The sequence below is a fragment of the Zootoca vivipara genome, chromosome 12 (genome assembly GCF_963506605.1).
Source record: "Zootoca vivipara chromosome 12, rZooViv1.1, whole genome shotgun sequence".
Taxonomy (NCBI): domain Eukaryota; kingdom Metazoa; phylum Chordata; class Lepidosauria; order Squamata; family Lacertidae; genus Zootoca; species Zootoca vivipara.
Genome location: NC_083287.1, coordinates 30,385,242 through 30,406,679, shown reverse-complemented (window position 1 = coordinate 30,406,679; position 21,438 = coordinate 30,385,242). Strand labels below are relative to the sequence as shown.

General features: G+C 42.1%; 3 protein-coding genes across 6 annotated transcripts in view; 2 read left to right on the top strand and 1 right to left on the bottom strand.

Moving 5' to 3' along the window:
- Positions 1 to 1,026: 1,026 nt before the first annotated feature.
- On the top strand, positions 1,027 to 16,131 carry MIOS (meiosis regulator for oocyte development). Its single transcript, XM_035128923.2, has 11 exons — positions 1,027 to 1,171; positions 1,811 to 3,179; positions 5,270 to 5,368; positions 6,088 to 6,345; positions 7,638 to 7,807; positions 8,875 to 8,940; positions 9,537 to 9,695; positions 10,274 to 10,426; positions 11,005 to 11,209; positions 11,469 to 11,598; positions 13,388 to 16,131. The coding sequence occupies exons 2-11, from the start codon at positions 1,886 to 1,888 to the stop codon at positions 13,482 to 13,484; spliced, it is 2,631 nt and encodes an 876-aa protein (XP_034984814.1). The 5' UTR covers positions 1,027 to 1,171; positions 1,811 to 1,885; the 3' UTR covers positions 13,485 to 16,131.
- A 295-nt stretch (positions 16,132 to 16,426) lies between these two features.
- On the bottom strand, positions 16,427 to 21,256 carry RPA3 (replication protein A3). Its single transcript, XM_035128931.2, has 4 exons — positions 20,906 to 21,256; positions 18,637 to 18,711; positions 17,694 to 17,802; positions 16,427 to 16,989 (listed from the first exon to the last, which is right to left on the bottom strand). The coding sequence occupies exons 1-4, from the start codon at positions 21,002 to 21,004 to the stop codon at positions 16,913 to 16,915; spliced, it is 360 nt and encodes a 119-aa protein (XP_034984822.1). The 5' UTR covers positions 21,005 to 21,256; the 3' UTR covers positions 16,427 to 16,912.
- The window catches only part of UMAD1 (UBAP1-MVB12-associated (UMA) domain containing 1), a 50,480-nt gene continuing 50,287 nt past the window's right edge, over positions 21,246 to 21,438 (top strand). The window contains exon 1 of one of the 4 annotated variants that reach the window (XM_035128929.2): positions 21,246 to 21,370. The gene's annotated coding sequence lies outside the window, so the exon portion shown is untranslated. Of the gene's footprint in view, positions 21,392 to 21,438 lie in introns of all 4 variants that reach the window. The other 3 variants (XM_035128927.2, XM_035128926.2, XM_035128930.2) reach the window with 3 other exon arrangements.

Genomic DNA, 21,438 nt, shown 5'->3' with positions numbered 1-21,438 from the left:
AAGGCATGTACTTTTGTAAACCAAGAAAATATTTAATAAACTCCCAGAGCCTGAGACCCCCTCAATCTCAGGGTGGTGGGCTCGAGCCTTCCACTTGCAAAGGGGGAGCTTTGAAAGCAGGGCCAGATTTAGGTTTGATGAGGCCCTAAGTTCCTGAAGGTATTGGGGCCCTTTATATGTCCAGCTGTCCTTTGCCAACAACAAATTGCCACTGTTTTTTGTGTTGAATATACAGGTGAAACTCGTGAAATTAGAATATCGTCGAAAAGTGCATTAATTTCAGTAACCCAACTTAAAAGGTGAAACCAATATATGAGATAGATGCATGACATGCAAAGCAAGATATGTCAAGCCTTCATTTGTTGTAATTGCAATTATTTGTCGTTAGGCGGGTCAATTATGAATGGAATGGAATTAATGAAATGCAATAGCAATGTTTATTTTTTGTATTATTGTAACTATTTGTTTTATTACTGTGGAATTTCCAAAAGAAAGCATTTGTAAAAATTAAAATAAAAATAAAAAATAATAAGTTGCATTACTGAAATAAATGCACTTTTCGACGATATTCTAATTTTCCAATTTTCACCTGTATGCTATATGGTAATTTATGGACCTAATACGTATCTAAAGCCATTTGCACATAACAAAATAGCACAAAACACTGTTGCTGTATGTTGGTTTTATTTCATTTCATTTTTTATCTTATATTTTGGAAATGTACATCCAGGGTTTTTTTTCCTTATATTTTTTGGGGGGGGCTAAGAAAGTGGGGCCCTAAGCTATAGCTTGTTCAGCTTATACATAAATCCAGCACTGTTTGTAATGTTCAGGCGGGCTGGCAGGCAGTTTAGCTTCCTGGGATTCCCGTGAAGCCGAAGTCTGCGCAACCTCCTTGCCACGTAAGAGGAGCCGCTTAGCAGCCGCTCTGCGCTTGAAGAAGCGAAACCCAGGAAAGCCACGCCCATCTATTCTACATAAAATCCTCCTCCGACTCGCCCCTACCGCACCGGATGTATTCCCCGCTCGCACCGGAAACGGAAGTCTCCCTGAAGACGGAAGTGGAAACTGCGACTATTTCTCCCCCCCCCCCCCAATATCTTTTACCTTTACTGGATCGCTTCATTTTGACAACGCTACTCCGGGACCCCAAGAGCGGAGGGGGTGCAGGGTGAGTCCCTCCCGCTAGACAGCTCCGGTTTGAGCGGCGGTGGCGGCCTCGGTCTCTCCTTCCTGTTGAGCCGCAGGGGCGGCAGTGCTCCGCATCCTGCAGAATTGGGGTGGGGTCTTTGGGGACGGGGCGGCCTCTGCGCGCCTTCCCGGTGCTGTGCCCTTTTGAGTTCGAGGCGGGTACGACACGCCCATTCGCGCTTCAGACGACGGGTGTGGATGCGGGGCGGGTGTGCAAACTGCGTACTGTATTGAGAATCACGGGTTGTGCAGGATGTATCGACCGTGCGTGCAAACGATCCCAAAGTAAAACTTTTTTTTTTAATTAAACCTAAAACCAGGGTAAAACTGCAGGAAGCACAAAGCCTGGAAAATTTAAGTGGGTTATATAGTGCAATCTTAACCTTATGTCTCTTCAGAAGCTGGTCTCACTGAATTCATTGGGGCTTTGTGGCAAGTGGGGTTGGGGTTGGGGTTGGAGTCTTAGTCTCCCGTTGCATGATTACCCCCGAAAGAGTTTGGGAACGAGAAATTTGAATGTTATTGAAAGATTCTCATTTAGATCTGGAAGACATTCAGTGTCTTGTCATGCTATAATATTCTGTTTTCTTCTTCTTTTTTGGAAAAAAAAACCCACCAGTGTCCATATGAACGAACACAGTTCTAGTCTTCCAACAACACTTTAAACTACTTACATCAATTTGCAGCAGCAGACATGAGTGGCTCCAAACCTGATATTCTGTGGGCCCCACACCACGTTGATAGATTTGTTGTCTGTGACTCAGAGCTCAGCCTCTACCACATTGAATCTGCTGTCAGTTCTGAACTCAAAGCAGGATCACTGCGTTTATCTGAAGAAACTACAGCTACCCTTTTGTCCATTAATTCAGACACTCCGTATCTGAAATGTGTGGCTTGGTATCCTAAATATGATCCTGAATGTCTCCTGGCAGTTGGGCAGGCCAATGGCCGAGTTGTCCTTACCAGCCTTGGCCAAGATCATAACTCAAAATCCAAGGATCTGATAGGAAAGGAATTTGTTCCAAAGCATGCTCGGCAGTGTAACACTCTGGCATGGAATCCACTGGACAGCAATTGGCTTGCTGCAGGTCTAGATAAACATCGGGCTGATTTTTCAGTACTAATCTGGGACATAAGTAGTAAATACACTCCAGAAACTCCAGTTGCTGAGAAAGTAAGGCTTCCATCTGGAGACACTGAAGCAGGACTTGTTGTGACAAAACCACTTTATGAATTAGGCCAGAACGATGCTTGCCTCTCTCTCTGTTGGCTTCCACGGGATCAGAAACTTCTTTTAGCTGGAATGCACCGAAACTTGGCTATCTTTGACCTCAGGAATACAAGCCAAAAGATGTTTGTGAATACGAAGGCTGTTCAGGGCGTAACGGTTGACCCCTACTTCCATGATCGTGTGGCTTCCTTCTATGAAGGTCAGGTTGCTATATGGGACCTTAGAAAATTTGAAAAGCCTGTATTGACCCTGACTGAACAACCAAAACCTCTAACTAAAGTAGCATGGTGTCCAACGAGAACTGGATTGCTAGCTACTTTGACTAGGGATAGTAACATAATCAAGCTCTACGATATGCAGCACACTCCTACACCTATTGGGGATGAAACTGAGCCTACAATCATTGAAAGAAGTGTGCAGCCCTGTGAACACTATATTGCTTCCTTTGCATGGCATCCCACTAATCAAAATCGAATGGTGGTTGTGACTCCAAACAGGACTATGTCTGACTTCACTGTGTTTGAAAGGATCTCTCTGGCATGGAGCCCCATTACCTCTTTAATGTGGGCATGTGGGAGGCACTTGTATGAGTGCACAGAAGATGGGAAGGCTAATTCTTTGGAAAAAGACATAGCCACTAAAATGCGTCTTAGAGCTTTGTCCAGGTATGGCCTTGACACGGAACAGGTCTGGAGAAACCACATGCTAGCGGGAAACGAAGACCCACAACTGAAGTCACTTTGGTACACTCTGCACTATATCCTTTTAAAAACTCTTGTATGCAGGAAGGAGTCTTAGTATAGAGGGCAGACTGCATTGTTAGGCAATGCTTTTGTCCTGGTGACAGATGAATGAGATATTCTCTTCTTAGCATTGTTTTGATGTACTTATTTCTGCTGCTTGGGAAGACTGCAGGTGGGGTGGGCCAAAGCTTCAGCTAGGCAAAAAAGAGCCAGACAACTGCAAAGATGTCCATTGGTTGTAGGACAGCAGGTGAATGAAATAAGCAGCAACAGAAACTTGAGAGTTCAGGCATATTGGCAGGAGCAGAATAGGTATTGATGATCCACTGGTGTCCAAAAAGACAGTGGTAGTAGGAAGAAAAGCTAGAGGAGGAAGCCCTTTAAGGGCTCCAAAACCCACAGGTGTAGATGAACTGGAGAAAAAGGCCTTCAGGAGCACATGGAGCAGGGTGGGATCAGGGTGATGTACCATTTTCCAGTTCCTTTAAACCAGACCAGTTCTGCTGACATGATGCAGATTTAATCAGTAGTATAGTCTGTGCATTACATAGGACAGGGGTTCCCAACAAAATTTTCTCGAGGACCCCTCATCGAACCGCTATTGTGACAAGGACCCCCATTAATTCCTAATCCTAAAATTAAAAAGTGGTTTTATTTATTTTTCAGCTGTTTTCCTCTTTTCTTTATCCTTCTTGGGGGGGCGTTGGTGTGGTGGTGGCTGTGGTGGCGGCGGTGTGATGGCCGTCTGGGGGTCGGGGGGTTTCCCTCTGGAGGGGGGGAGGTTTCTACCCTTTCACCTGGGTTGAGGGTGGTGGTGGGGCCCTCTCTTCCCTGTCGTCCCCTCTTCTTTTCTCCTCCTCTGGGGGTGGCTGTATTTGTGGTGGTAGCAGCGCCAGCAGGTTCAGTGCGGCCTTTGTTCTTCGGGTCCCCACGAGGCTCCCCGTGTGACACGCAGGAGCTGCGGGATTGGGGGCCTTCGCTTGGGGGGGCTCCTTCCCTCTCTTGGGCAGCTAGGGGTGATGGTGACTGCAGTCACGAGGCAGGCCCCCCAGGATCGTTGCATGGTGGGAGGTCTCGGGCCACGGAGCTCCGCTCGGCCGTCGGCTGGGCGCCCTCGGCTTCGGCCCGGCGGGCCTGCAGGGGGGCCTCAGCGGCTCTTCGCTTGCTCTGCTGGACGTTTCCGACGCCCACGCGGTCGCCGCGGGGTCCATGGCCTGGAAGGTGGTTTCGGGCCTCTAGGCCCAGGGGTTCCGCCGAGTCTCCGGCCGGGCGCACTCAGCCTCGGTCCGGTGGGGTCGCCGGGGGGCCTTCAGCGGCTCCCCGGTTGATCCACCGGGCTCGCTTGGCGCCCGCGCACCGGCGGGGGCAGTTCCGCCGGTTCCGGCGGGCCAGAGGCTTGGCATCTAATAGCATCTTGAGGACCCCTCTGGCATAGCTCGTGGACCCCTGGGGGTCCCCGGACCACCTGTTGGGAACCACTGACATAGGACATGTGGCTGATTTTTCGTTAAAAGGCTACTCCTATTAATCCAAAAATGTGTTATTCTGTTGAAGTTTGTTTATTGTCTTAGGCTATGACAACCAGCAGAAAAGAATTTATATGTTCAACAGAACATCAATAGTTACAAAAAAAATCCAAACACCAGAACAAACTCGTATAAACTGCCCCAGACCATATCTTGCATTATTTTTTAAACCATTAGAAGAAATAGGTTTTGCCGTCCCCCTCCCCCATTCAACCAAACCGTTAGATAATAGGCCTTGCAAAAACTTTAATTAATTTACTTTATGCCTGAAAAGCAAAGTCACCACTGACCTTCAACCCAAAACTCATTACTGGCAGTGCTCAGGCCACGTGATAGGGCACAAATACCAGCTGTTGAAGGGTGGAAATGGTCATAAATTCCACTGGGATAGCACAACCTCTTTCTTTGCGGACCTTAAGCAGCTTTTGGGATCCAAGCTGTAGTTCGTTTCTTCAAGAACTGAGGAGGGCCAAACCCAGTGGGGTATAGGAATTTCCTAGCCACCAAATGCATCATCATCATCTTTGGCGCATCTCATTTTAATGTTAATTTGCCAAGTTTCCTATACTTGAAAATACTTATGAAGCAGTATACTGAGGATATGGATCAGAAATGCACAGGAAACAAAGGATCTTTAGTTTACGCAGGCATCAAATCTATCGTGAAATCCTCTATGGGTAAGTGCATTTTGTCTGATTTCTTACTTAATTTTTAAACTTTATTTTAATGAGTGACTTTGGCCAGCTATTCTGTCCCAGCCGAACCTACTTAACAAGGTTTATGTGAGTGGGAAATTTAATGGCCCGATGCACACCACCTTGAGATTCTTCAGAGAAGGGTGGAATGTAAACACGTCTGATAACAAAAATGAAACCTTCCTGATGTCCTTTGAAGTCATGCCTTTTCTGGGTGTGTTTTCTTTACCACTTTTCTGGTTCACATGACATTCTGCATGACTCCCTAGTACCCCAAGGCAACTTAATCTGTTTGTACACAGATTTCTAAAAATAGATAAATCCTTTCTCCCCAAATGATTGATTTTTGTCAGGTTTTGACAAACTCTGCAAGAAATAGCCGAAGAGCTTACTTAATTAACAGTAACTGTGATGCCTTTATCATAAACACAGTGGTACCTCTGGTTGCGGACGGGATCTGTTCTGGAGCTCCGGTGGGATCCCGAGGTTTCCGCAACTGTAGGGACCGCTTCTGCGCACCCATGCGCGGCAAAAACCCGGAAATATACCTCCAGGTTTGCCACTTACGTATCCCGAAGTTTACGTAACTGGAGGGATACGAAAGCGGAGGTACAACTGTATTGGTTTTAGCTTTACATGTTCCTGAGTCTAAGTTTCTATTTATCTTTCTATGCAAATAACTCAAAACAATTGCTCCTTAGGAACAACAGAGAGCCTCAGGCACAGCAGGAGTGGATCAGACAGGCAGGCTGACATTATTCAGTATCTGAGTGAGGAGAGGTCACTGGCTTTGCAGCTTTGTGGATGGATAAAGAAGGGCACAGATGTGGATGTGGAACCCTTTTTATCCTCTTTGGAACAGGAAGGAGACTGGGAGCGAGCTGCTGCTGTAGCTCTATTCAACTTGGACATTCGAAGAGCAATACAGATATTGAACAAAGGAGCGTCTTCTGGAAAAGGTACCTGCTGTGATTTGGTATCACTTTGGCAGAGTAAGCTTTTTCTTTAATAATAGCCTGCTTATCAGTGAAAATAGATTTCATATTCTCTTCCGCTTCACATAGGATTGGATCAGGAAAGTGCTCTTCAAGATGCAGCTGGTGTCTTCTGTTTGTGAGAAAAACAAACCATGAGAAAAACAAACCAAATCTGCATGTTTTCCACTTGCAGAAACAGGAGACATGAATGGAACCCACTGATTATAGCACTGTGCAAGTGTTTGTAGCTAGTGGCTGTTTTCTATCTGTTCATGGATTTTTGCATCCAACACAGTATATATGGGGGGGGGCATCCCTGATTGGATCCCATACCCAATTGCATTAGTAACAGGAAAGGATATACAGTGGTGCCTCGCAATAATCATCTAGCAATAATTTCGTCTTGCGAAGCGCGGGTTGCCGCAGCAAAAACAAACAAAAAAACCGCCGAAAAACTTCGTCTTGTGAAGCGCAGCCATTGAAAACTTCATCTTGCAAGTCACCAAAAACATCGCAAGATGCTTTCGTCTTGCGAGTTTTTCATTGCGCGAGGCATTCGTCTTGCGAGGTACCACTGTACATCACAATTCTACTGTACCACTTCATTGCCATGGATGAAGAGGCTGAAGGAGCAGTGGTACTAACCCCCACCCCCCCAACCTATTTCTTCATCTAATGCTGCACTATGTCCTGGAATCAGCCATTCTGAATGGTGGATCAAACTAAACAGTTCTGCATGAACAGAATGTGGTGTATGAAGTAGTTCATGTCAATCCAGTCGTACCTTGGTTCTCGAATGGCTTGGCTCCTGAACAAATCGGCTCCCAAACGCTGCAAACCTGGAAGTGTTCCGGTTTGCAAATGTTTTTTGGAAGCTAAACGTCTGATGCGGCTTCTGCTTGAGTGCAGGAAGCTCCTGCAGCCAATTGGAAGCCGTGCCTTAGTTTTTGAATGGTTTTGGGAGTCGAATGGACTCCCGGAATGGATTAAGTTCAAGAACCAAGGTACCATTGTAGTGTTACTTTTCCCAGTATTGGGAAGTCAAGTTCTTCTCATAATCAAGAAATTGTACCAGCATCTTTTGTTCTGCCTTTCAGAGCGAGTTCTGTTTCAGGGTCAGTGGCAGTTGTTTTTGTTGAACACCTTGATTGCTGAGTTTGGGGGTACAGAGCCCTCTGTCATCCCAAACAAAAGATTTTAACTGTTTTTTTCAAAATGTCCTTCAGATGGCTTGAAATGTTTGCTATTGTGCGGTCTTTATTTTTGCTGTGCAGGTGATCTAAACCTCAACGTGGTGGCCATGGCGTTATCAGGCTATACTGATGAAAAGAACTCCTTGTGGAGGGAAATGTGCAGCACCCTAAGGTTACAGCTCAACAACCCTTATCTGTGTGCCATGTTTGCTTTCCTAACAAGTGAATCAGGTTCTTTTGATGGGGTTTTGGTAAGCTATTTTTGTTAGCTAATCTCCGTTGACTAAATACACACAGGCACAAATATTCAGATGCAAAACTGAGAACGTGATCTGGTTCTTTGTGTTTGAAAATTTGGCCCTGGGCTGCTTAGGACTTCAGTCTACAGCAGCTTTCATAAAACAATCCACTGTGAAAATGTTATTGAAAAGGAAATAATGAACTCAGGTTTACAAGCATTGGTCATCATCTAAGAGGTGGAACATAACCCTAAATACTGTAATGTATGTTTACATTGCAATGTAGCCGAAACAAATTCCAAGTATGTTGGAAAATGTATTTGGCCAATAATAAATTATTCTTAATTAATTTCCCCAGATGGATTCCACTTCTCAACTTTGAGGTGGGATCCCAGCTTCACTTGCTTGACAAAAATACATTAAAGGTCCCATTCTGAAGATTAAGGGCAGGGATTTAGAATCTGTGGTCCTCCAGATGTTGCTGCACTCCTGACTCCCATCCGTCCCAGCTAGTGGGGCCAGAGGTGAGCTGAGACAGGAATGGGATGGGAGTCCAGAACTTCTAGAACAGGCATCCCCAAACTTGGCCCACCAGATGTTTTGGGACTACAGTCCCCATCATCCCTGACCACTGGTCCTGTTAGTTAGGAATGATGGGAGTTGTAGTCCCAAAACATCTGGAGGGCCGAGTTTGGGGATGCCTAACCTAGAAGGTCACAGCTTCCCCAGTCCCATGTAAACCTTTTCCTTAGATATAGCAAAGAGATAGGATTTTGTTCAGCAGAGGTGGAGCCTGCTCCCCCCCGCCGCCGCCATTGATGGTACACTGCTTCTGAAACGCCCCCAGATTTGGGAAGAGGTGCTTTGAAACCAAACTGAGAAGTTGAAATGTATCTTGCACTTGGCAAGCAACTAGAAAAAAGAACAGTTTTCTCAAAATGACTAAGGCTGTTTTTATTAATTTGTCATCTTATACAACTGTAAATATAGAATTGTCATAAAACTTAACACCAGCCGTTTTCAGGAGACAATGGCTGGTTTTTTCCAGGCTAACACTAATGTGTTTTGTATATTTTCAGTATGAAAGTAATGTAGCTGTACGAGACAGAGTGGCATTTGCTTGTAAATTCCTAACTGATGCTCAGGTGAGATGATCAGATCTGCCATCATTTTCTTCCCTTACTCTGTTCTTTTTAGATAACATATAAACTGTTGAATGAATAATCACACACTCTTGCGTGCTATTCTCTGGGTGTTGGGAAAAATTTTTTGTCATCCAAAAGAATTTGATAGCCATCCTGAAGTATAATAGCCATTTGAAATAAATGTCAAATCTAATAGAGTCTTGTTGTATCTTAAAGACCAAAGGTTTATTATGGCATAAGCTTTGGAGGACTTGTCTGATGATCTCTGTAGAGTCTTGTAAAGCATTTGCATGTGGCAAGTATGAACTGCTTCTGGGCAGCTTTGAATTCATGATTCTTTTCGGCCACTGCATTTGTTATGTATCCTTTCGGAAATATTTTGAAATTGAGTACACATTGAAGAGGGATATTATTTATTGCTTTTATCGCTAAACCTAGAAGATTAGATATTATAATCAGAATCTTAATGCTGCAGTAAGCCCAGCCCAACCACACCCCGTGTGTGTGTGTGTGTGTGTGTGTGTGTGCGCGTGCAGGTGTGTGTGTGTAATTCAGGGTATGAACAAAACACTGACCAATCTTCTTATTTTTAATAGCTGAATAGATTCATTGACAAACTGACAAATGAAATGAAGGAATCTGGGAACCTTGAAGGAATTCTTCTGACAGGACTCACAAAAGATGGAGTGGATTTGATGGAAAGCTATGTTGATAGAACAGGAGATGTTCAAACAGCGAGTTATTGTATGCTGCAGGTTTGTATTTTTTTACATTAAAAAAATCTCTGATTTATAGAATTCATGTTAATACTATACAACTCTCATTATATTTTTGTGTAATGTGCATAATTTAATATTTAATAAATCAAAAATTAATAAACAATACCCTGCATTGTTGTTTTTGTTCACTATTATTGTATGTATTTTTTGTTTTTATATTATCAACCACCCTGTGATCTTCAGATGAAGAACGGTATAGAATTTTAATTAATAATAATAATTCATTGTTGTGCTACCCAAATGTTAGCCACTGGGAAGCAATTCTGATAGGATATTGTGGGGCAATTCATGACTTAGTTCTTGGTAGTGTGGCAGCAGCAGGGGTGGGATAAGCGAAGCGACTGCAACCTTTAGTACATGCACTTTCATGCTTGTTGGTTCACAGAAAGCCAGTTTGGATTGGGGTTATTTGCAAGCTAGGCAAATACATTATTATTATTATTAAATGGGTAAAACAACATTTCTTAAGCTAGTGTTAAAAATATTGTAATGATGGTTTCAGACCATCTTTGGGGAGACCTTTGAAACAGTCTCCTCTGTGCCTACCTTTTTAGGGTTCTCCATCCGATGTGCTTAAAGATGAGAGGGTTCAGTATTGGATTGAGAACTACCGGAATCTATTGGATGCATGGCGGTTTTGGCATAAGCGAGCAGAATTTGACATTCATCGGAGCAAGCTGGATCCCAGTTCAAAACCTTTAGCCCAGGTAAATGTGCTTCTAATTTTCCTGGCTATGTAATGAGTAAATTAAGCCAATAGTCATAAAGCAGCTGCTGTCATTTGACAAAGAACAGGAAGATCCAGTTGTTTGTATGGTGCTTGTCCGAGTCACTACTGACGGGGATTGTTTTTGTTTGGTACTACGTTATGTATTTTTGTGTTTTTATATTGTAAACATCCCTGTGCTCCTTGGATGAAGGGTGGTATAGAAATTTAATAAATAGAATAAATGCCAAACCTTTACTCTAAACAGAAAGTCCACCCAATATTGGCATATTTATTTTTATGTTTTTCAAAATCAAAATCTCTTCCCCTTATCACCCATGTCCTTTTTTTCCCTTTCCTGAACTTACAAGCTTTTAATTTTTTTAAAAAAATTTTGCTTCTGAATTTGTAAGCCCTGTTTAGCTATTATGGCCCATTGATAACCCTATCACCCCAATGGGTGGGTATGAAGGGGTGCAGCTTGAAAAACCTATAGGATAGCAATATATCTATTAGTTGCTTAATAATAAATAAAAGTAAATCTAATCACCCTTGTATCCCCTTTTTTATATTTGCAAGGTGTTTGTAAGTTGCAATTTTTGCGGAAAGTCAATCTCGTACAGCTGCTCAACCATCCCTCATCAGGGCCGAGGATTCAGTCAGTATGGTGTAAGTGGCTCCCCGACCAAATCCAAAGTCACAAGTTGTCCTGGTTGCCGCAAGCCTCTTCCTCGCTGTGCACTTTGTCTCATAAATATGGGCACTCCAGTTTCCAGCTGTCCAGGTATGGCTCCTTCCTATTTGTTGAACTTAATTGAATACAACCCTGTCTCCGTTAGTTTTAAACAGACATCCCCAAACTTTGGTCCTCCAGATGTTTTGGCCTACAACTCCCATGATCCCTAGCTAACTGGACCAGTGGTCGTGGGGGGATAGGAATTGTAGTCCAAAACATCTGGAGGGCCAAAGTTTGGGGATTCCTGGTTTTAAACCTGTTCTCATTACCATAGAAATTAATTCAGACTACATTTTCTTATTCATAGGAGGATCAAAGTCAGATGAAAAGGTGGATCTTAGCAAGGACAAGAAATTGGCCCAATTCAACAACTGGTTTTCCTGGTGCCACAACTGTAGGCATGGTGGTCATGCTGGACACATGCTTAGCTGGTTCAGGTAAGTTAACAAAAAATAACGTGTTGCTTAAGCCATGAATTCTTCCTGGCCCCATCCCACCTGTTTAGAGCTTCTGCTTACAGTCATCCCTTGGGTTGCGAACGTTGCAGGTTGCGCTCTGCGCCGAACCCGGAAGTACCGGAACGGGTTATTTTCTGGTTTCGGCGCTCAAACATCAAATCGCGCCACGCGCGTGTGCAGACGCAGCGCTGCAGGTTGCAAACGTGCCTCCTGCACGGGTCATGTTCACAGCCCGAGGTATGACTGTATATGGATTTGTAGACTTGCACATACCACCAGATAATACCACTAATTCTGCTACAATAGCACCAAGAATTTAAGACAGAGCCCTAGAAATAAGGTTACCCAGCAAATGAAAGCATACACATAAATTTGATACCTTTGATGAAAGTCTGTTCACATTTCCTCAAAATATACAAGAATTAAGGGGCTTCTCTTTTTTTAATTACAAAACTAACACCATCTTGAACATTAACCGAACATGGTAGCACATAATGTAGAATGATTCATAAGACAAATATAGTGTATTTGAAGACTAAGGGAACACAGGGCTTTCTGCTGTTCTCATGTGTGGTGTTCAAGAGTGGTTGAATGTGGAATGTTTGCCTGGATTGCAGCCAACATGGCATGATCAGAGTTCTGCTTGCACAATGGAACTTCCACTTCCCTGCCTTCCCCCTGCAGTTCCCCTACTACCCTCCAAATTTTCTCTGGAAGGTCCCCCAACCGCCCAGTGCAGATGTCAAAGGCATAGAGGGAGGTTAAGTTCCATTGTGCAAGTGGAACTTATTGTAGTTCTGCTTTTGGACTGACTACTGCTCGAAGTCTAAAGACCTACAATAGGCATGCTCAAGGATTTTTGTGCCCCCTTGGTGGGATTTCCCATCCCCCCCTTCTGAACAGCAGATCTCCATTGGAACTAGTTCCATATGCTGCCTTGAAAAACATGCCTTCCTAGTAGCTCATGCAGTTGGCATGAGTGAATTCATTACACATGTGGAGGCTAAATTGCTTTTTTGCACTTCTACAACTTTGGGGCATTTTTTATTTCTCAGGGTCTTACAAGTATTTTATCTCTGTCTTCCTGTAGCCTACATGCCCTCAGATAAAGCTGTTCATTATTATCACAGTAAATGTCAGCTGACACGTGGTAGAGGATATTTGAGGCATATGGTTTTCTCTGTATTCACCACAAAGCAGTTATATTACCTTTTAAAGCTATCACCCTTTGTTCTAGAAGCTCTTTCAGCACATTAGCTGTAGCCCAGAGCTCTATATAGATGCACTTTTGAAAGATTCTATGGGGAATGAACATAATGTTCCAAGTGCAGTCAATTGATGTTTCCAGGCAGTGCATTTAGGCTCAAATGGGTGGTGGGATGTTACATACATTATTCTGTGGTAGCTTATCTTGCATTACATTCCAAGCTGCATTCCTCCACTTCCAACTTTTAGATCTTTAGCATCAAATCAATTTTACTTTTGGAGCATGAACACACTGCTTTCAATTTATTGTTTAAAATAAGAATTGGAGGGAGATATTTCAGAGAAACTTCTAAAATGTAGCTTGTGGAGTGGATTATAGACATTAGCAGCTCTGGGTGATTATTATTTTTAACAATGTTAAGCATTTATGTCTTCTGTAATCTCTAACCAATACCAAAGTGATTTATTCTTTTTTAATGAGAAAAATAGACATTAAATGTGCTGTTTTTAAAAATAAAAAGGCTGCTTTGCAGTGTTATGATGCTACTTCTTTCTTGTCTAGGGACCACACTGAATGTCCTGTTTCTGCCTGTTCCTGCAAATGTATGCAGCTGGATACAACGGGGAATCTTGTCCCTGCAGAGATGATCCAGCCATGAAACATTAGAGCTTAAATAAGGTCCTTCACATGAGAGGCTTTCTCAAATAGGTGTCCCTCATAGCCCAAACACATACCTCTGAACGTGTTACTATTGACTTGCCTGTAATAGAAAAATAAATCATCCTATCACATCTGCAATTTGATGTGGTTGATTTTGATGTGTTTTGCATTGCCAGATACTGCCAGACTCGACTCTTCAAATCTGGCGTGTGGACTTTGTTCAGTGGGTTGTGAAGCAGTTCATTTCAGAGGCATTTATAGGTTTCATTGAAATTCAAAGCAACCTTCAGGAAGACTTTCAGTATTACACTGTCCAGACCTTGAGGCTTCCATCTGAGATGAAGTGGCATCATTTGCTGTGCTTTGGTAACTCCATGAACCTTCAAAACACTCTTGAAAACTCTTCTTGGAAAGACAGTCATGCTGGATATCCAGATGTTTCCACCAGCATTTTTTCTAGCTTAGATTTTAAAGTGTTTATGCTCCCATCTATAACTTAGCTCACACTGCATTGCTTTTCTGTAACACTCCTAAGACAATCTTTGCATGAGTTGAGCTGCTTTGGTTTGGATGAGTAAATAGTATCTCAATGCCAGTGTAACACACTTTGTGGGGCATCCCAAAATAATGTAGTTATTGTTTAAAAGCTTCAGATTAATACCGGACTGTAGCAATGTAAGTTCAATGATGTGAAAGACCTAACCTTTGAAAAAAATGACAGCTTACCTGTATTCCCGAAACATACTATAGTGTGAATTGCATACATCCAAATTTTGCTTTGGGTCAAGAGCAGACACCCCCAAACTGCGGCCCTCCAGATGTTTTGGTCTACAACTCCCATGATCCCTAGCTAAGAGGACCAGTGGTCAGGGATGATGGGTATTGTAGTCCAAAACATCTGGAGGGCCGAAGTTTGAGGATGCCTGGTCAAGAGGATATTCAGGATATTCATTTGCAGCAGAAAACCACGAGCATATAATACACAATCAAGAACAGCCTGAGACATTAGTTAAAAGTTCACTTACAAAATGTGGATGACATAGAATATCACCTGCCTACTTGTGGCAATGGCTGCTTGTATCAGAAGAAGAGTTTGGATTTGATATCCCGCTTTATCACTACCCTAAGGAGTCTCAAAGCCGCTAACAATCTCCTTTTCCTTCCTCCCCCACAACAAACACACTGAGGTGAGTGAGGCTGGGAGACTTCGGAGAAGTGTGACTAGCCCAAGGTCACCCAGCAGCTGCATGTGGAGGAGCGGAGACACGAACCCAGTTCACTAGATTACGAGTCTTAACCACTACACCACACTGGCTGTCGGATGTTGATGAGCAAATAAATTTCACCCCTCCCAAAAAAACTCCCCATCAACCTGGTTTAAACCTATGTCAAAATAAAAAAGGAGCTTATCGATTTTGATAGTGGATAGTATATAATATACTTCAATAGGGTAAAATATAGAAAGGGAACATTGCCATGAAATGAATATAGAAGATAGCAATACACTGGCATAGAACACTAGTGCAGGTGTAGGGAACTTTAGATTTTGCTGAACTACAACTCGCAATATCAGTGGCCATGTATACTGGGGTTGATAGGAGAGCCAAAGATTCCTCACACCTACTGTAGTGCATGTTACATTTTATTTTACATTTTTTTCTACTGTTAATTAGCAACATGCCAAATAAGCTGCATTCAAACTTTCACTAGTCAACTAGAAAATTGAAATTCCTTTGTGCACATTTTCAATGCAATGTAATAATTGTTTGGCCTATATTATAGCTGCCTAATTGACAATCTTCTGTTGGCTTGGATGCAAAGAATCCAAGCCAAGCTTTCCTGCCTACTTTCTCACTGCATCATGAAGGGCAATGTGGTGGAGTGGGTAGGTCAAAAACTGGCCACAGATGCAAGTGGGAGAGAAGTTCTACTTGCATGCAAGGCCACTTTGGATCCAAGCTTCCCGTCTTTGTACAAAGATACGATGTTAAAAGGGGAGGGGGGAAACAAATGCTTAATGGAAGCAGAAATATTTATTTCTATGTACACCATTTTGTTAATTGTTGCATTGCCTTAGTCAAAGACTACTTCCTGTCAGAATTGCATTTTTACTATTGATCAATATTTGAGATGCATATCACAATATCTAAGTTCCTGTATTTTTGTAGTTGCTTCAATACATTTCCAGAATATCTAGAATTAATTTTAAGCCATTAAGAGTAACTTATAGACTTTATTTTTGTGCCCTTATATTCAAAGTATTAAAAGAGCTCTGATGTTAATATGGTGTTTCCTTCCCTTCTGTAAATACTGAATATGTAAATAGGAACTGCTATTAATATGTTACCCAGTTGTCTTAACAGTATTTTTGTAAAAAGAAAGCAGCTGTATTTGCTGACTTTGAGAGGGCACAAAGTCTTGTGTACATGAAAGTTCTGTATGAACATCTTAACACTCAGTGCTCAATGATGCAGGGGCTGTACTGCATAGATTGTTCTGACTCAAAGTCCGTTCTTGGGCATTTCGGCTTGTGTATGTATTTCTGTAGACAGAGGAGTTTTAACCACTTCTGTTAATACAGTTGCTTCTCCTTTTGACATTGTAAAATAAAAGCTTAATGTAACTTCCCATTTTGATTAAGCTGAATGTTTCATGACCTTCATACAGTTGATGCTGCAATAGTCCAGGTAGATACTAGTACCAGGTTTTGTAGTATTGTGTTCTGATTTCAGCACTGGGCAGTATTGGGTGTTAAAAGTAAACAGGGAAGCTCCAACATTCAAAGTGTTTACCTTTATAGTAAATCTACATTGAAAAATTAGGCTTTGTTTTATGGTGCCTCCCCCCCCCCCCTAAAAAAAACCCCAGAGGTCCTGCTTTACAAAAGTATTCCAACTGCCTTGTAAAGAACAGATATTTGGTATGAATCATTCTTCAGACAAGAAGAACTACATAAATGGTGTTTATTGTTGAACTGCTATAATATGCTGGTTGGTAAGGCTACTAAAGCTCCAAATAAGTCTTAGAATAAAAGCAAACACGTTTTACTTTAGATGTCATCAATATTGTGATAGTTTGCATTTTATATAATACACTGATTTCTCTGATACTTTTCATGTACAAAAGATCACCTAAAACGATAGTAAAAGAATAAGCACTGTGTTATGTATTTACCTAAGAAGGTTAAAATGCTTATCCTATTGAGAAATACTGTATCTCACTAGACACAGGTTCTTTGTCCTCAGGATAGCATCGCCATTTAGGACACAAATGCATGAACCTCTAGATTATGTACTATATTGCTGGCATAGCAGACAGTCCCAAGTACACTTTAAGCAAGATTATTTCATACCAAGATTCTTGAACAGTTCTGTTCAGTAAGCATCAGCAAATTGTCCACTCTTAAATTGTAACAAAAAGTACCAATCATGCATTAGTACTAAAAGGGTAGTAGTCAGGAAATTCATGGATAATTTTCAAAGCTTCATTATATAGTGCTAAATCTGAAAGAGACAAGAAGGTAACATTAAAAAACATTAGCGCAGGGGAACTATCCTATTTATACAATACTACCTAAGAGACAACACTAACTATAATGTGCATCTCATTCTTAAAGAAACATATACTCAATTCCAAAGTCAGGACAGGTAAAAATATTTCAAGGGGTTGCTTTAACCAGTATCTTGCCTGAGTGTGAACAGGGATTAATTTGACAGAAATCCAATTGACGAAAGCTCAGATTTGGAAGTGTATCCACAACAGCTCTCCCTCTGTAAGAGCGATAACTATATTGGATAGAAGAGGCCATATAACAGATTTAGTACATCAACAACAGAATTATCCTATTTGGCTAGATATATACAGAGTTCAGTGTTTTGAACAGACAGGAATGACAACTTGATCTGTGACTGAAGTCATCGCAAGTGAATCCTTCCCACCAATATTTTTTTGTAACTGCAGTGCTTGCATTTGGCAAACAAAATATTCAAAATGAAATATCCACATGGGATTTTAATTTCTGACAATATATTTTGTGCATCTACTTCTTTAGGAATCATGCTAAACATAACTTCCATGGGGGAAAATAGGCAAGAACTGACCGTTATTGAAAGAAACTTGTTAATCAAGAGTGCCAGAAGCTAATTAAAAAGTATTGAAACCATTGAAAAACTGCAATTTGTAATGAGGAAGGAAATAATTCACTTACCAAATGCATTTTTATCTTCTCTGAACTGGGTGTATGATGCGCACATGATGTTTACTTGATTTGTAACTCTTCCTGCTACTTCAATGACCCCAGAGATCTCTTCTTCAAGCTACAATAGCAGATGAACAAGTAAATGTCTTTATTAAGAATTTTACCAACAATCAGTTTTACATCTCCCCCACCCACCACATTTCTGGGAGTTCACTTTATGCTCCAACATAGCACTTAGGAAATGAAATTACAACTCACAGAACTTGGCTCTCTAGTTTACATTAACACCTTACCATAAAACACCTTTAAGAATTACTTAAGAATGCTCAAGAAAGTGAAGTTCATTCCAAGTAAAGGCGAGGGTTATCTATTCTCTCAAACATCCACCTAGCTTAACTACATCACATATTTCGGGAACCTGTGACAAACATAATAAAGCTATTTTTAGCCATCTCACCCCTTGCTTTTTCCTGTAAGACCATTTGCAGTTGTTAACAGTCAACAGGTTTACCACACCTACCAGTGAATCACCCATTCCCACCACCCTTCTGAGTAATACCCCTCCCCACCCTCTCATTATATATAAGGGTGTGGTGACTTCTGTTTCAGTGTATCTGAAGAAGTGTGCATGCACACAAAAGCTCATACAAATGACAAAAGTTGGTCTAAGGCAGTGTTTCCCAACCTTGTGCCTCCAGCTGTTTTTGGACTACAACTCCCATCATCCCTAGCTAGCAAGACCAGTAGTCAGGAATGATGGGAATTGTAGTCCGAAAACATCTGGAGGCACAAGGTTGGGAAACACTGGTCTAAGGTGCTACTGGAAGGATTTTTTTTAAAAAAAATTGTTTCGACTACAGCAGACCAACACTGCTACCTACCTACAACTAGAACCAGCAAAAATTGTTAAGTGTAAGTATTATGAAATCTTCCAAAAGACTGACATACTTACAGGTGTGTCCAGTTCCACGGTTGCATTTTTTCCTTCTCCATCAGATAGGAAGAAAAATTTCCCAGATGGATGAATCTAAATAAAATTTCAAAACACTCATTTTCAAGGCACTTTTAACCTTACACAATCTTACCTACTTTTATATACAAGGGTGTGTTCACACAACCACAAGAAGCAAAACCATGTCATTTTGTTATTAACTTGAAAAAGATTCAACAGATTATAAAATATAGCAGACTGCTGCACCTGTCTATCAATGCCATGTCAGTCTTTTGTTGGAAATACTGAAACACTCAGGTAATACTCCATCTATATATGGGCATAACTGCATGCTTTAAAATCATACATGGCAGTCTGTAGAAATGCAAGTCACGTTCCAGGAAGGAATGTTGACAAAAAGGCAACATCTCATTTAATAAGGGTGCAGTAGAGAGATTTCCCACAATTAAATTGCTCTACTAAAATGAATTGCATATCCGTAACGGAGTCCCATGGGAGCTACATCTGCAATAACTATATTAAGAGGGAGAAAATAATCAAAGAATGGGATGGAGTGAAGGAATACATGAAAAAATATTGTTCCGGAATTGAAATAATAATGTGTAAAACGGACAGGGGTAAGTAAGGAAAGAATAACAGAATTAACTGGACAATTACTAAATTGAAATAACACAACAAGATGGAAGAAGTAAAACTTTGAGATCACTCATGGGTGAGGGGTAGTTTGTGGGAATTTATAGTATTACTAGCTGGTCCTGCCACGCGTTGAGTCCCCCTTCAGACACCCCTCACCTTCAGAGTCCCCGTTTTACACGTGTTCTGTTTACGCAGGCGCATCCCTGTGACTCCCCCCACCCTGTGGTGATCCATGACGTATCCCGCCCCCTCTTCCCCCCAACCCCGGTTCATCCCTGTGACTGGTCCCACCATGTCCTGACCTATCCCGTCCTCTCCTCCCCCCAACCCCCACCCAGGCGAGTCAGTACCTCCATTCAGCCTAGTCTGTAAAGGCTTCGGCCTAGTATGTAAACAGGAGCCAAGGTGCTGTTGAGAGGGGAGATTTTATAGGTGCAGTACGAGTGTAGCGGCTGCTAGTGGGCGCTGGTTTACAACCTGGCTCTTTTCCCAGAATGCATTTTCGTCAGAGTGGTGTGTTTTGAAACACGGGGTTTTAGGGGTTTTACCAGGCACAGGTGTGACATCTGTCTTTGAAAACGGTATGGGGTTGGTCTCATATTCGCATGTGGCATTGTGTCAAAATTTGAACGCAATCAGTCAAGCGGTTTTGGTGAAACATGGATACTAATAGACATGGCCAGTTTACATTTTTATATAGATTTAGAATATAAATTTTCTAACCGCATTCATATATAGTAAAGAGAAGTTTAGAGTAATTATCCACATTTTTATTTCAATAGAGGCAATTTATATAATAGACCTATGTTAGAAAATGAACTCGATGTTTGTATTTTTGAATTTAAAGTTTGTATTATGTGTTTTTTTTTGTTTTTTCTGGTTTTGAAATAAACAAATAAATAAATAAATATGGCCACATCAAGCAAGTCTAAAAACCAAACAGGTTCAAGGGAATATATACAAAATAAGGGTATATATGTCCACTCTCCTCCTGTTGCTTCGTCTTTTATACTTTTTGGGGGGATGGGGGTTGTAACTGCCTTGAGGTTTGCTTTTATCCAAAGCAGGGTACCGCTATACTGTAATGAACATTTGCTAGATATCTTATGAATATCTATACCGCCCCTCCTGTGTATATTTAATGTGTTCCCACTTTAAACAGTTGAAATCACTAGCAGGAATACATTAACACTTGTAAAGTACATAACACGAACTTTGGATACTATGTATTTATAATAGATTACATTACAGTAAAAGATGCAGGAACAAAATTTTAGAAATGGAACTCATGGAGGGAGGGAGGCCAGAAGCTTCGAGAGAACCTCTTTCTTTTTTGTTGGAATTGTTGTTTGTTGTGTATAATCAAAAATCACCATGTAAAACTAATAATATATATAATATTTAATGTGTTCATACTGCAAACCAAACGAGATAAATGTTTTGTTTTTAAATAAAGGATGAGATACAAATAAGGCTCTGCTTCAGCTGTCTCACAAACGGCAGCATTAAAGTGCAGGCGAGTGTTTGTCTGGAGCTAAGCGAGGGATATCATGGGTATTACGAATGCACCAACCCAAGGGAAATCCCCTGGCGGACGAAGAGGAGTAAAAGGGCCACCCCGCATCACTTTTACCTTTTCCAGGCGCCCCACGAAACAAACGGGCTTCCCAATGTACTGCGCCAACTGATTGGTGGCTACGCGAACCCGGGGTCCTTGCAGCACGTCCGCCATTTCGGAACGGGGAATCTGAACCAGGCCCGCCTCCCTCCCCACTCTGCCTTTATTCAGGCTACATTGGCGGGAAACTTCTACTTCCGTTCGCCGCGCGGGTCACCACGGCAACGGGCGAAGCGCGCAGAGCTCGACGGTCCCTGTGAAAACGTTCCAATGCGCTCGCAGAACGTTTCATACGCAGGCGCCCTCTACGTCATTTCCATGTAGCGGAGCGCGTGTTAGGAGTATTTGCGCATGCGCGCGCCAGCTAACTGGACTGTTTTTTTCCTCGGCCGGCCGACGAGGTTACTTCAGTTCATTCGCCGGGAGGTGTCCCTCGTGAACCCGGAAGCGGAGGTTGTTGTGGAAAAGAGGCTGCCGGAGGTGCGTATTCAGGACAGGCAGGTAGGGTCGGTTGTCAGAGGCCTCGTTCGTGGCGAAAACAGGAAGTC

What these genes read in the sequence shown, in the direction of transcription:
- MIOS (XM_035128923.2), top strand. Translation starts at nt 1,886, where the DNA reads ATGAGTGGCTCCAAACCTGATATTCTGTGGGCCCCACACCACGTTGAT. An exon ending in GTTCTTTTGATGGGGTTTTG is followed by an intron (nt 7,808 to 8,874) that starts GTAAGCTATTTT and finishes GTATATTTTCAG; the next exon opens with TATGAAAGTAATGTAGCTGT. An exon ending in TCCAGTTTCCAGCTGTCCAG is followed by an intron (nt 11,210 to 11,468) that starts GTATGGCTCCTT and finishes TCTTATTCATAG; the next exon opens with GAGGATCAAAGTCAGATGAA.
- RPA3 (XM_035128931.2), bottom strand. Translation starts at nt 21,004, where the DNA reads ATGGCGGACGTGCTGCAAGGACCCCGGGTTCGCGTAGCCACCAATCAG. An exon ending in TCGTGGGGCGCCTGGAAAAG is followed by an intron (nt 18,712 to 20,905) that starts GTAAAAGTGATG and finishes AATTTTATTTAG; the next exon opens with ATTCATCCATCTGGGAAATT. An exon ending in AGAAGATAAAAATGCATTTG is followed by an intron (nt 16,990 to 17,693) that starts GTAAGTGAATTA and finishes TGTCTCTTTCAG; the next exon opens with ATTTAGCACTATATAATGAA.